At 42.3% G+C, this 15,053-nt stretch overlaps 1 protein-coding gene across 7 annotated transcripts in view; it reads right to left on the bottom strand.

The window, feature by feature from the left end:
• HNRNPR (heterogeneous nuclear ribonucleoprotein R) overlaps nt 1–5,161 on the bottom strand; it is a 35,627-nt gene extending 30,466 nt beyond the window's left edge. The window contains exons 1-2 of one of the 7 annotated variants that reach the window (XM_007459185.1): nt 5,013–5,161; nt 1,633–1,798 (exon numbers count right to left, since the gene is read on the bottom strand). In XM_007459185.1, coding sequence (XP_007459247.1) covers nt 1,633–1,789 — 157 coding nt within the window. In that variant the 5' untranslated portion in view covers nt 1,790–1,798; nt 5,013–5,161. Of the gene's footprint in view, nt 1–1,632; nt 1,799–5,012 lie in introns of those variants that run through there. The other 6 variants (XM_007459187.1, XM_007459188.1, XM_007459191.1 and 3 more) reach the window with 6 other exon arrangements.
• Between the last annotated feature and the right edge of the window lie 9,892 nt (nt 5,162–15,053).

Here is a 15,053-nt window from a genome sequence, read left to right as displayed (position 1 = left end):
AGTGCAGCTTGATTAATCAATTCTGAAAGTCATATTTTAAGGCATTTTTTTGTTCTTCATAAGCGTCACAATGAGATTTTAAAAGATGCTGTGGCATTCACAACACTGTCAATTACAATTTTTGCAAATGGCATTAAAAGGACTTTACTGTGGACTTAACGAGCAAACTATACAGAAAATACATACGCTGCATTCTATATATATATACAGTATATTTAACTGCACACAGAACAGTTACTAAGTTTAAGTATAATTTCTTAAGTCTGTTAAACTTTATATTTCTCAATATATTTCAGAATTGATCCAAAGTAAAATGGAAATATTTGGCAGATTAAAACCCCCAAATCCATATGAACTAACATCAAAAGTGACTCCATTTTGGTAAAGCCAAAATGAACTTTACTCCATAATAAATACTGTCACTTGCGAGGTTACTTTTAAAAAAATGTTGCCATGATTTGTTTTAAGAACTCAAAATGAGCATGCCTAAATAACTGGAGTTTCCTTACTTGAATATTCCATATCACCACCCAAAGCCACAACTCAGGATACCCATCAGTCCATTCTGTCAATCGAACCCTACACCCAAACCATCAGCCTCTTATCAGTAACAGAACACTCTACAAGAGAGTATCTCGAAGCAGATCACTGCCAATTCTCTATATGGCAGAATGTCACAGAAAGTTCCTGAGGACTGATTTTCAAATGGGACCATCACCCAGGAGTCATTCTGAGAAGTCATTTTAACGTCTAAAATTATCTTGAGCTTCTCAGATTAAAAAAAAAAAAAATGTTTTAAGGACAAAAAAACCCCAGATATTTGTTACTACAGTACTTAAGACACGTTTGTGAGACAGTTCAATTCTCTCTCCCAGAATCTGGATAGGCACACAAAACACAGAGGAAGAAAGTTTCCATCTATGGCCCCAAAGGGGGAGGACACATTTATTTATGAACAACACTTCCTAAGGGGATATATTTCTCTCCCTCTTTAGAACTTCAAACCACTTACAACCACCATATTAAAATGTTCAAATTTCCTTAAGCACTTAACCATGGGACTCCTAGATTTAAAAAAAAAGAAAGAAAGAAAAAAAAAAGCAGCTGTTACAAACCAAACAAACTTCCAAATTACTGAGAGTTGTGGATTTCTGTCTGTTAGAAACTAGACAGGCCACAAACTCTCAAGGAGTCTGACATTTATTATCATTTCAGACAATACAGTCTAACTAGTCCTCTTATTATGCCACCTAATCAGACCTAAGCTGTTTTAACAATCACTTTAAGAAGCTAAAGTAGAAAAGTAAAAGCAAAATGATGACTGATTTAGATTAAGAAAAAATGTAAAATTTGATATGCTGAAACATATATATTAATTGATGGTAAATCTAAGACAAATTGATGTACTGTTCTGAAACAACTAAGACTGCATATTCAACACTAAGAAGGCTTTGAAATAATGAAATAAGAATATCAAAGTCAAACCCAATATGCCCTCAATGAAGGGAAAGTAACATTCAGCTCTATATAGATCAGAAACAATAATATTTAACCTTAAAAAAAGTCTATAAAATTCAAAGTGGTTTGCCCTCACTTTCATAACCAGTCAGAAACAAGAAATGTATATTATACCTGTCTGAAATATTTCATCAAGTCTTTCTGCCACCTTCTGTGGGAGGCCTGCCTCTATCAGTGTCTTGTAGTGTTCTGTGTGAGTTACACTGGAAGTATCCATTGGTTCTTCCTCTTCTTTTAACTGTACCGCATTACCATTCACCTGATTAGCCATTTTATTATGCTGCTGGAAAAAATTCAGGAGCTATATTACATTAAGCCAGAAATAACTAGTTTGTAGGACAATGCATGATTTATCTAAACTAATTTGTATACATGCTGCTAATAACTTCTATCAAAATATTATTTTATGATGCCTTTTCTGATGTATCTGACCTAAATTTGCATAATAATTCTGTAAAACCATGGAAAATGTACATGGAAGTGTTATTTAAGGAACTTCATGTACACTAGGTTAAATAAAGGCTTGAATTTACTTAAGGTAGAATCACTGATTAACAAAAGCAGCTGTTGTGTCCTGATGAGCTTATAAACAAATCACCACAAAATCCTAAAAAGCCCCTCAAGCTCTCAATTCTTACACAGTTTTAAAAAGTTTGGTTTAAAAACAGAATGAACACCCACAGACAACTTAAGGTTCACGGACTTTCAAATTTTCCTAGCTCTGCTTCAAATCCAAGATAGGTGTGAAATAAATGCCCTGTTGTCTCTAGTTCAACATTCTGGTGATTTGGCTTTTCTCCACCTCACTTAAAACAAAAAACACAACTTGACATTAATTTTTGTTCTAAAATTAATTTGCTATTCCCATTCACAGATTTAAAAGAAAAAATGACCAGGTTTAAAAGCTAAATGATTGTTTTAAGTCCACATAAAATAAAAAGTGAGCTACAGTTAAGGTTGCTTCTTAAAAAAAAAAATCATGAGTGTATACTGAATTTTTCATATCAGTAAAATAAACCTAAAAAACATATTTTAGAACGGATAACTAATTTCTTCCAAATAGTTTCAACAAACATTACCTAATTAGGATAAACTTAGGTCAGATGTCTCAGATTAACCTACCCAAATCATTCTGGGTGTTCAACCTGTACGTAATGCTGAAATGGATCAACTCCCTGAAGAAAAAGATTAAATAATAAAACCATACAAGGCCAGTCTCTATACTATCTCCTCAAAAGACGGAATTAAAGTTAAAATGCATTTGTCTGTGGTGAAATTATAATGTGATGAAGGTAATAAGCACCAGAATAAAGACACTGCAACGAATACTGAAATAAAGGACATGAAGATGGATTTCAAGGAAAAGCCTACTTTTCTTGATGAAACTCAAGATACCTAGTCAGCTATAAAGAAAATACAAGTTTCCTAAAAAGCACTAAAACCCATACGCAAGATAACCACACCTCCAGACTGCCAATCAAAACACTGTGCAAATGCACCAGGTGCAGTTTTCCGACTTAAAACAACTTCATTTCAAAGTCCACCGATATTTAGTTGAAGTTAATTGAAACGGGAGGAAGACTGAGAAGGAGGTAATACAGGGTAGGAAGAGAGGAAAATGCAGAAAGGGTTACTTTGAAAATGGGATAAACAATATCATGACTTCTTATGATTACAAAACATTATTAAGACTTAGTAACCCTCTAATGTCTACACAGACGCAGACTCCGTGGTTAATCGCTGGGTGGATAAATGTTTCTCAAGGCAAGCCTCAAATTCTGATGAACTGGCAAAAACAAAAACATTCAAAACTGGCACTTTTGATCAAGAAACTACTTACAGTTTAAGATGAATAGTTTACTGATTAATACAACCTACTTCTATAAAGATGCACCCTAAAGTCCAAAACATCTTTGTGAACATAGAGTTTTCCATGCTCCCCCACCCGCAAATACAACCATAAATAAGATCATGAGAACTCAGAAGTTCTCCGTATCACAAGACCCTTGCAGTATTGCACCTTGGAATACTATTAGTCACGGAAAGAAAGCAAATTTTAACAGAAAAGTTCAACGAACATCTGTTAAGGTGCTATTTTTTTAAGTATGTGTAAAGCAAAAAGACAAGTTGCATATTAAGCACAAGACAAATATTTATGACTACCATTCATTGCAAAGGCTCTCTACAAGTTGATTCTGAAATTGTTTGAAATTTACAAAAATAGTCTGTAAACTTTTAACAACAACAAAAACGTACAACTATTAGAGTCCAGAAAATAAAACCTTTCGGATCAAGGAAAAAGCTCTCTTCAAGCCAAATACAATGTGCTCATTTAAAAAAAGACTTTCATGTCATATGAGACCATTTAAAACGCTTGTGTGTATTCAATACGATGCCACACAGCCAAACCATATTTCTGGATGCAGCAAATACACTAATGTGACTTAAGTCATTTGATCTAAACTTTTTTGCGAAAAGTAGAAATTTAAATAAGGACTCCTGGGAGATTTGGGAAGTCTGGCACTAGCCCCTCCCTGATTTTTTCTGAACATCTCGTGAAAATTCTTCACATTTAAGAGACCAGCTTTAAAAGAACCAACGAAATGAAGACTAACGGTTATCTCATGGCTTAGGAAGTGTCAAGCCCTTAACCTACGACTGACTCATGAGACATAAATTCAGCCTCCGGAGGACAGCAAAAATCTGAAACAGGTAGTGTGAAAGGACTGAACCCTTCAAGAGCCCCGTGGCTTCAAGTTTTAAATTTTGGTAATTACGGTTTCTACCGCAGAAGAAAAAGAATCGCCTTTCCAATTTAGTGCGCCTATGACAGTCTTAGAATTAGGTATCTCAGGCGCCGCTCGAAGGCTAAGTTTCATGGCCTCTAGTAGTCATTTTTTCCTTCAAATCTCGACTAGAAGCATGCAGAATGGGGGAGGGGAGGGAGGCTTCCTACACAAACCAGCCTTTTGGCCTCTGCTTCACACAAAAGTTTTCTCCCGGCTCAGGTCACCCGGGGTTTGCATCCCGCCCTCTGCCCACCCGCTCCCCATGCCGGTCCGAATCACCAACACATCCCACTCGTGGCTAGGCCGGAAGAGACGGGAGCGAGACGGCTCCGGCGGGGAGAAGCAATGGGGCCGCGGGTGCCCCGGGCCGCCGGCCCGGCCCGGCCGCGTGGAACAGCGGGCGGAGGCGGGAAAAGCGCGCCCGGCCCGGCAGCCTGCGCGGAGAGCGCCGGGCCGGCCGGACCGCGGGCCGGGGGTTGGAGGGCGGGGGGAGGATGAGCGAGGGCGAGGAGGCGCCTCGGCTGGACCAGGCCCTCAACTGAGCGGCCGGACGAGGCTGAAACCGCCACCAGCCCATCCCCACCCCCACCCCGGGGCCTCGGAGCGAAAACGAAACTGGGGACAAGGCGCCGTGCCCCGGCCGGGCCCAGTAGGGTCGGATCGGGGCTCCCGGCCCCTCCCCCCGCGGGCCGGCGCGAGACTCACCGGGGCAGAGCTGGGGCCGACGGCCGGGCCCGTGAGAATCTGCGCGAGGCGCTTTGAAAACGACTAGAAATGGCGCGCGCACCACCCCCTCCCCCCCTCATGGACAGAGACGCGATCCCGGCAGCACGCGGGGTTTCCCGGAACTGCTTCCAGGGACTCCGAGCGGCCGGGCAATCACCGCGCGCGGCGGCCTGAGGAGCAGCTCAGATGACCAATAGTAGCGAGAAGAGGCGCACCACGCCGGACGACTTGGGAGCCAATCGATGAAGCCGTCGGGTGAGCCAATGAGGGAACTCAGCGCCGCCGGCTGGGGAGCCTCCGGGGCGGGGGCAGGAACACAAAGGGGTCTGTGGCGAAGCCCCGGGTGGAGGCGAAGCTGCGGCGCTCCAGGCCCAGGGTGCCGAGGGTCCTCCCTCTTCGTCTGCAGCCGGCGGGAGGCCGAAAAAGTAGGCCGCCTGCGGAGCCCCGCCCCCTACCGTCCTCACCGGCTTGTTCGGCCGCGGCCCTCCCGCCCCTTGGCTGGCGCCACAGCGCCGGTAATCCCCCCGGGAGCCGCCGCCGCCGCCGGCGTTCGCCCCAGACACGCCCGCCGCCACGCGGTCCGGCCTCCCTCTAGGTCGTCTTTTGGGCGCTTGTTAGAACACGGTGTAAGGATTTGGCTCGTCTGTTTTGTTGGAGAATTTCTTCGTGTAGAAAATCATCCCTTGGAACGCTCAGAAAGCTGACTCCCTTCCACACATCGTTGGGAGCAGCTCAGAATGTGAGGGAAATCGCTAAAGTGGGCGTTTCTCAAGAGCAATGTTACCTACAAATAACCGAGCAGAGACCTTTCTTCACGGTGTTTGGAGCTAATGAATATTCACAAGGTAGATAGGGCAGATGTATGCATCTACGAAACCAAAGGAGCCGTGCAAGGAAAAGGGCTCATTCCCAAAGGAGACTAATCCCGTTATTCCTAAACATTTCTCACCTTCCACCCCCTACTGGTTTGTTCCCTGTCTTGCCTTAGTCCAAACCTATCTCATCCCACGGCCCTTCCTTCCCGACCCCATCTCCACTGCCCCATCCCTCTCGGGAAGTGGAGGAAGCCAAGCGGTGGTCTGCAAGATTTCCAGATAACTTCGAGGATCGTTTAAATTTCCCAGAAGCTATCAACCAAAAATTAATTATGGAAAACCTATGTGCCCGGTACTGGGCTAAACGTCACGGTGACTCCAACTTTTGTATTATGGGGTGTGAAACATACAAATGCTGGGATTCTTTAGAAAAATAATATAAAATGATGAATACAAATTTAGGAAGAGTCTTGGAAGGGCATGGTAAAGGGACTTTGAAGCTTAACCTTTATTAGCTTCACATAAATCTGCTTCTAGCTCGAGGGTTCTTAACCTATTTTGTGCCACTCAACAGTCTGGTAAAAGCTATGGATCTTTTAGGTTTTTAAATGCATAAAATAAAGTAAAATACATAGCATTACAAATATTGAAATACAATCAGGAAATACTTTTTGTGTGTGTGTGTGTGGTACGCGGGCCTCTCACTGCTGTGGCCTCTCCCGTTGCGGAGCACAGGCTCTGGACGCGCAGGCTCAGCGGCCATGGCTCACGGGCCCAGCCGCTCCGCGTCATGTAGGGATCTTCCCGAACTGGGGCACGAACCTCTGTCTCCTGCATCGGCAGACGGACTCTCAACCACTGCGCCAGCAGGGAAGCCCGGAAATACATTTGTAAAACTCTTGTGACATAGTAATCTTTTTCTTTAAATATTAAATATCAAGATCGTGAAGCAGGTCAAACAACTAATGAAATGTAAGCAATGAGGAGATATTTCAAGAAACCCCACAGCTATAATGTGTATGAAAATATCTGTGATTCCTATTGGTGACAGAGTGAAAAGTACTGCTAATTCTGTGGTTTGTTGCCTACATTCACAATGGGAAAAATGCTTAATTTTGGCAGTATATTAGAATAAAGTTGTTATTTCATTCCCTTCCAAGTTGAAGGGCCAGTGAATTCCATTCAGAGATTCTTTTAAGTCCATTTAACACAGGATAAGAACCCCTGGACTGGATACTGTAATTAAAGTGATTCTATCATCCAATATTTTCTGAGATAAATATTCACCCATATGGTCCTCCTAAGTATTGTAAGGAACGGCACCAAGAAACGGAGGAGAGCTTAAACAAGCTTTATTTGGGAGCGCTCCCAGGCGAGGTTCACTGGCCCGAGAGAAAGGGGCCAGAGAAGTCGCGCCCGGGTGTGGGCGCGAACAAAATTTATAGGGGAAGAAGGGAAAGGGGTGTGGTGAACCCGGGAGGGCGCAGGGTATTCCTTATTTGGTGGTCTTTTCGGGTATCGTGGCAATATCTGGTGCGGGTCGCATCAGTCTTGGGACCGTTAGTCCCGCCCCTCGAAAGGCGGGAAGGCTGGGCCAGGTGGAAAGTCCCCAGGTCAGTTCCTGGAACTGGGTGGTCCGGAGAGTGTCCAGGTCAGTTTCTGGAACTGGGTGGTCCGGAAAGTTTCGTTCTGATGCAACCTGTGAGTCTAATTGCGTTCCCCTGCCTCGGGCCAGTTGGCCTTACAAGTATACTGCACCTTTTCAGACCATATATCTTGATTTTTTTGATTTGGAAAATATGGTCACCTGAGCTTTGCATTTCAAAAACAACTGTGTGTGTGTGTGTGCATTCGTGAATGCAGTATTATACAGATATTTGTTGTACGCCCTCTACATATAAATCATTGTGTTGGAAGTAGGAAATATAAAATGAATAAAACAATCTCTGTCCTCTGAGAGCTTACATTCTAGCTGACAAGTCAGGACAAGTATACAAATAGATATAATAAAAATGAGTTGCTAGGGAGAGCTCCAGCTATATCTCTTAACCTTTTTTTTTTTTTAAACTAGCTGTATTTTTTTAGTAGATGTTCTTTTATTTTATTTTATTTGTCTGTGCTGGGTCTTAGATGCGACATGTGGGATCCAGTTCCCTGACCAGGGATTGAACCCAGGCCCCCTGCATTGGGAGCGCATTCCTAGCCACTGGACCACCAGGGAAGTCCCAGTAGATGTTCTTTATTACTTTGAAGAAGTTCCGTTTTACTCCTAATTTGTTGAGAGTTTTTTAGAATGGATGTTGGTTTTTCCCAAATGTTTTTTGTCTATTGATCATGTGGTTTCTGTCCTTTATTAGTACAGTAAATGATTTTGGATTTTAAACAAATCTTGTATCCAATTTGTTTTTGAGCTTCTCAGATGTGTAGATTAGTGTTTTCTATTAATTTGGGGATTTTTTTGGCCATTCTTTCTTTCTTTTTTTCTTCTTTTTTATTTTTATACAGCAGGTTCTTATTAGTCATCAATTTTATACACATCAGTGTATACGTGTCAATCCCAATTGCCCAATTCATCACACCCCCACCCCCCCCCCCACCCCCCCGCAACTTTCCCCCCTTGGTGTCCATACGTTTGTTCTCTACATCTGTGTCTCAATTTCTGCCCTGCAAACTGGTTCATCTGTACCATTTTTCTAGGTTCCACATATATGCATTAATATACGATATTTCTTTTTCTCCTTCTGACTTACTTCACTCTGTATGACAGTCTCTAGATCCATCCACGTCTCAACAAATGACCCAATTTCATTCCTTTTTATGGCTGAGTAATATTCCACTGTATATATGTACCACTTCTTCTTTATCCATTCGTCTGTCAATGGGCATTTAGGTTGCTTCCATGACCTGGCTATTGTAAATAGTGCTGCAGTGAACATTAGGGTGCATGTGTCTTTTTGAATTGTGGTTTTCTCTGGGTATATGCCCAGTAGTGGGATTGATGGATCATCTGGTAATTCTATTCTTAGTTTTTTAAGGAACCTCCATACTGTTCTCCATGGTGGCTGTATCAGTTTACATTCCCACCAACGGTGCAAGAGGGTTCCCTTTTCTCCACACCCTCTCCAGCATTTGTTGTTTGTAGATTTTCTGATGAAGCCCATTCTAACTGGTGTGAGGTGATACCTCACTGTAGTTTTGATTTGCAGTTCTCTAATAATTAGTGATGTTGAGTAGCCTTTCATGTGCTTCTTGGCCATCTGTATGTCTTCTTTGGAGAAATTCTATTAGGTCTTCTGCCCATTTTTGGATTGGGTTGTTTGTTTTTTTAATATTGAGCTGCATGAGCTGTTTATATATTTTGGAGATTAATCCTTTGTCCATTGACTTGTTTGCAAATATTTTCTCCCATTCTGAGGGTTGTCTTTTCCTCTTGTTTATGGTTTCCTTTGCTGTGCAAAAGGTTTTAAGTTTCATTAGGTCCCATTTGTTTTTGTTTTTATTTCCATTACTCTAGGAGGTGGATCAAAAAAGATCTTGCTGTGATTTATGTCAAAGAGTGTTCTTCCTATGTTTTCCTCTAAGAGTTTTATAGTGTCCAGTCTTACATTTAGGTCTCTAATCCATTTTGAGTTCATTTTTGTGTATGGTGTTAGGGAGTGTTCTAATTTCATTCTTTTACATGTAGCTGTCCAGTTTTCCCAGCACCACTTATTGAAGAGACTGTCTTTTCTCCATTGTATATCCTTGCCTCCTTTGTCATAGATTAGTTGACAATAGGTACGTGGGTTTACCTCTGGGCTTTCTATCTTGTTCCACTGATCTATGTTTCTGTTTTTGTGCCAGTACCATATTGTCTTGATTACTGTAGCTTTGTAGTATAGTCTGAAGTCAGGGAGTCTGATTCCTCCAGCTTCGTTTTTTTCCCCTCAAGACTGCTTTGGCTATTCGGGGTCTTTTGTGTCTCCATACAAATTTTAAGATTTTTTGTTCTAGATCCATAAGAAGTGCCATTGGTAATTTGATAGGGATTGCACTGAATCTGTAGATTGCTTTGGGTAGTATAGTCATTTTCACAATATTGATTCTTCCAATCTAAGAACATGGTATATCTCTCCATCTGTTGGTATCGTCCTTAATTTCTTTCATCAGTGTCTTATAGTTGTCATTGTCATTTGTCACTAGGTATTTTTTGATTTCCTCTTTGATTTCTTCAGTGATCTCTTGGTTATTTAGCAATGTAGTGTTTAGCCTCCATGTGTTTGTGTTTTTTACATTTTTTTCCCTGTAATTCATTTCTAATTTCATAGCATTGTGGTCAGAAAAGATGCTTGATATGATTTCAGTTTTCTTAAATCTACTGAGGCTTGATTTGTGACCCAAGATGTGATCTATCCTGGAGAATGTTCCATGTGCACTTGAGAAGAAAGTGTAATCTGCTGTTTTGGGATGGAATGTCCTATAAATATCAATTAAATCTATCTGGTCTATTGTGTCATTTAAAGCTTCTGTTTCCTTATTTATTTTCATTTTGGATGATCTGTCCATTGGTGTAAGTGAGGTGTTAAAGTCCCCCACTATTATTGTGTTACTGTCAATTTCCACTTTTACAGCTGTTAGCAGTTGCCTTATGTATTGAGGTGCTCCTATGTTGGGTGCATGTATATTTATAATTGTTATATCTTCTTCTTGGATTGATCCCTTGATCATTATGTACTGTCCTTCCTTGTCTCTTGTAACATTCTTTATTTTAAAGTCTCTTTGATCTGATATGAGTATTGCTACTCCAGCTTTCTTTTGATTTCCATTTGCATGGAATATCTTTTTCCATCCCCTCACTTTCAGTCTGTATGTGTCCCTAGGTCTGAAGTGGGTCTCTTGTAGACAGTATATATATGGGTTTTGTTTTCGTATCCATTCAGCAAGCCGGTGTCTTTTGGTTCGAGCATTTAATCCATTCACGTTTAAGGTAATTATCGATGTGTATGTTCCTATGACCATTTTCTTCATTGTTTTGGGTTTGTTGTTGTAGGTCCTTTTCCTCTCTTGTGTTTCCCACTTAGAGAAGTTCCTTTAGCATTTGTTGTAGAGCTGGTTTGGTGGTGCTGAATTCTCTTAGCTTTTGCTTGTCTGTAAAGCTTCTGATTTCTCCATCGAATCTGAATGAGATCCTTGCCCGGTAGAGTAATCTTGGTTGTAGGTTCTTCCCTTTCATCACTTTAAGTCTATCATGCCACTCCCTTCTGGCTTGTAAAGTTTCTGCTGAGAAATCAGCTGTTAACCTTATGGGAGCTGCCTTGTATGTTATTTGTTGTTTTTCCCTTGCTGCTTTCAGTAATTTTTCTTTGTCTTTAATTTTTGCCAACTTGATTACTATGTGTCTTGGTGTGTTTCTCCTTGGGTTTATCCTGTATGGGACTTGCTGCGCTTCCTGGACTTGGGTGGCTATTTCCTTTCCCATGTTAGGGAAGTTTTCGACTATAATCTCTTCAAATATTTTCTCCGGTCCTTTCTCTCTCTCTTCTCCTTCTGGGACCCCTATAATGCAAATGTTGTTGCATTTAATGTTGTCCCAGAGGTCTCTTAGGCTGCCTTCATTTCTTTCCATTTTTTTTTTCTTTATTCTGTTCTGCAGCAGTGAATTCCACCATTCTGTCTTCCAGGTCACTTATCCGTTCTTCTGCCTCAGTTATTCTGCTATTGATTCCTTCTAGTGTAGTTTTCATTTCAGTTATTGTATTGTTCATCTCTGTTTGTTTGTTCTTTAATTCTTCCAGGTCTTTGTTAAACATTTCTTGCATCTTCTCGATCTTTGCCTCCATTCTTTTTCCGAGGTCCTGGGTCATCTTCACCATCATTATTCTGAATTTTTTTTCTGGAAGGTTGCCCATCTCCACTTCATTTAGTTGTTTTTCTGGGGTTTTATCTTGTTCCTTCATCTGGTACATAGTCCTCTGCCTTTTCATCTTGTCTGTCTTTCTGTGAATGTGGTTTTTGTTCCACAGCCTGCAGGATTGTAGTTCTTCTTGCTTCTGCTGTCTGCCCTCTGGTGGATGAGGCTATCTAAGAGACTAGTGCAGGTTTCCTGATGGGAGGGACTGGTGGTGGGTAGCTATCTCTAACCTTTTAAGATGAGGTAACACAGCACAACGAAACGAGTCCACAGCCCTGCCCCGTGACAGACCAAATCTGTGGTCTGACTGGTATGTCAATGAACAACATGCTTTTGCTTCTTAAAACAATTACAGGGGGCTTCCCTGGTGGCGCAGTGGTTGAGAGTCCACCTGCCGATGCAGGGGACGCGGGTTCGTGCCCCGGTACAGGAAGATCCCACATGCCGCGGAGCGGCTGGGCCCGTAAGCCATGGCCGCTGAGCCTGCGCATCCGGAGCCTGTGCTACACAACAGGAGAGGCTGCAACAGTGAGAGGCCCGCATACTGCAAAAAAAAAAAAAACAATTACAGGGCACCAGAATATTCAAACTGAAGCTTTGACTTTTACCACTTACAACCTGAACTAACAAAGAATGTTTAAAATTACCAAACCTTTTTATTGGATCCTTAGATTAATCTTCATCTTGCTTGTCCCTTTCATGATTCTAAAAGAAACAGTCTATTCCTCAGACTCCAAACAAGATTACATCAATTCAGCCTCTTCAAAATGCCTTCATTTGCTACTAACAAGGTTAAGCCATCCCAAACACACAGTTTGAAGTCACACACAGGGGAAAGGAAACAAGAAATAATATAGAGGGACTTCCCTGGTGGTACAGTGGTAAAGGATCCGCCTTACAATGCAGGGGACGTGGGTTTGATCCCTGGTCAGGGGACTAAGATTTCACATGCTGCGGGCCAATTAAGCCCACACGTGACAACTACTGAGCTCACACGCCTCAACTAGAGCCCACATGAGGTAAACTACAGAGCCCACGTGCTCTGGAACCCATGCAGCACAACTAGAGAAGAGGAAACCTGCACACCACAAATAGAGAGAAGCCCGCGCTGCAAGATCCTGCATGCCTCAGCAAAGATCCCACGTGCTGCACCTAAGGCCCAATGCAGCCAAAAATAAAATAAATAAATAAATAATAAATGTCTTTATTTACCATTTTCCAAAATGGTAGTGCTCCAATCAAGACTGGCCAGAGCTGAACACTGTCTCTCATTTTTACCTCCTAGGATTATGCTTCTTTTAAAAAATAAATTGCCATATGGGTGGCTTGCAATAGCTTGTAGTCAACTTACCCCAAGGCCTGCTTTATCATCATTTTTGCATTTGTTCTTTTGAAGATTATCCATCAATCAATCAATCAATAAAAGTAGGATTAAAAAAATAAATATAATAAAATGGAAAGAGTGTTTCTCCATCTTAGTGACACAACGTTTTAAACAATAATCACTACCATTTATGGAGCTCTTACTATTGTCCAGTGTTTTACAAATGCAGTTGCTGATCCTCTCATGAAATCTTAAAGGCTAGTAATATTACCACATTTTATTGAAGAAACAAGGCTCAGGGTGGTTAAAACATTTGCTCAAAGCCACACAGGTGAACAAAGACTCAAACTGAGTTGTTGTGGTTTTTTTGCAGTACGCGGGCCTCTCACCGTTGTGGCCTCTCCCGTTGCGGAGCACAGGCTCCGGACGCGCAGGCTCGGCGGCCATGGCTCACGGGCCCAGCCACTCCACGGCATGTGGGATCCTCCCGGACCGGGGCACGAACCCGCGTCCCCTGCATCGGCAGGCGGACTCTCAACCACTGCGCCACCAGGGAAGCCCTCAAACCGAGTTTTGAGCTACTTCATCAAGCTCCTTTTCAATTAAAGTCTTATTGTTGGCAGAGTCTTCATTTGTAGAGGTAGACATTTTTATCAGTCAAAAACCCATCATTGTCAACCTGATGAATAAGTTAGAAAATACTATTTAGAGCCCAAAGCAAACTGTGATATAAGATAATGAGAACATTTTCCTTATGTGCTTTGCAAATTGGCTTTGCAATGCAGTTTGAACATGTTCTGAGAAATGACAGTATCTAAGAACAAAACCGTGGACTCACAAGGTCTCAACATTGAGGAGCAACAACCGTTTGCATAGCTTTGCTAGAAAAGAAAACATCCCATGGAGATTATACCTACATAGACTTCATGATACTAGTTAGCGTTTTCAAGCATTTGCCATGCTACCTCATTTAATGCTCACAATATATGAGGCAAGTACCAAAAGGTATCATCTCCCTTTTGCAGATGAAGAAAGTAATTCCCAGGTCAGAGTTGAAACTCAGACTCTGATGTAACTCCAAATTCCAGTCTCATAATCATTATGGTACACAGACAGAAGAGATGAATGAAACCCAATGAAGTTAAACCTTTGTCTTTTTAAGCCTTCATATTTCCAAACCTGAAGTTGGGGGCTTCCCTGGTGGCGCAGTGGTTGAGAGTCCACCTGCCGATGCAGGGGACACGGGTTCGTGCCCCGGTCCGGGAAGATCCCACATGCCGCGGAGCGGCTGGGCCCGTGAGCCATGGCCACTGAGCCTGCGCGTCCAGAGCCTGTGCTCCTCAACAGGAGAGGCCACAACAGTGAGAGGCCCGCGTACCACAAAAAAAAAAAAAAAAAAAACAAACCAAAACCAAAGCTGAAGTTGGTAGTCTCTGACTTTGAAATTATTCTTGTCCTTCCTTTTTAAATGAGTTCTCTGCTCCCCTTGGGTTCTGTTGAGGGAATATAGAAAAAATGGGGGGAAAAAGTGAAAAAGAAAGTTAGCAAAATGAGCTCTCCTTTTCAACCTTCCATTTCCTCAGTCAAACTCAGGTAAACAAGAATTGGACTTCCCTGGTGCCGCAGTGGTTAAGAATCCGCCTGCCAATGCAGGGGACAGGGTTTCGAGCCCTGGTCCAGGAAGATCCCATATGCTGAGGAGCAACTAAGCCCCCGTGAGCCACAACTACTGAGCCTGCGCTCTAGAGCCCATGTGCCACAACAACTGAAGCCTGCAAGCCTAGAGCCTGTGCTTCACAATGAAAAGCCACCGAAATGAGAAGCCCGCTCACTGCAACTAGAGAAAGCCCACGCGCAGCAACGGAGACCCAACGCAGCCAAAAATAAATAAATTTATTAAAAAAAAAAAAAGAAAGAAAGAAAACAGGAATCAGGAATTCCCTGGTGGTCCAGTGATTAGGACTCCGCGCTTCCACTGCAGGGTTTGATCC

This window comes from Lipotes vexillifer, unplaced genomic scaffold, assembly GCF_000442215.2.
Source record: "Lipotes vexillifer unplaced genomic scaffold, Lipotes_vexillifer_v1.1 scaffold496, whole genome shotgun sequence".
Taxonomy (NCBI): Eukaryota; Metazoa; Chordata; class Mammalia; order Artiodactyla; family Lipotidae; genus Lipotes; species Lipotes vexillifer.
The sequence above is the reverse complement of the archived record's forward strand: the minus strand, read 5'-3'. Positions and strand labels throughout refer to the sequence as shown.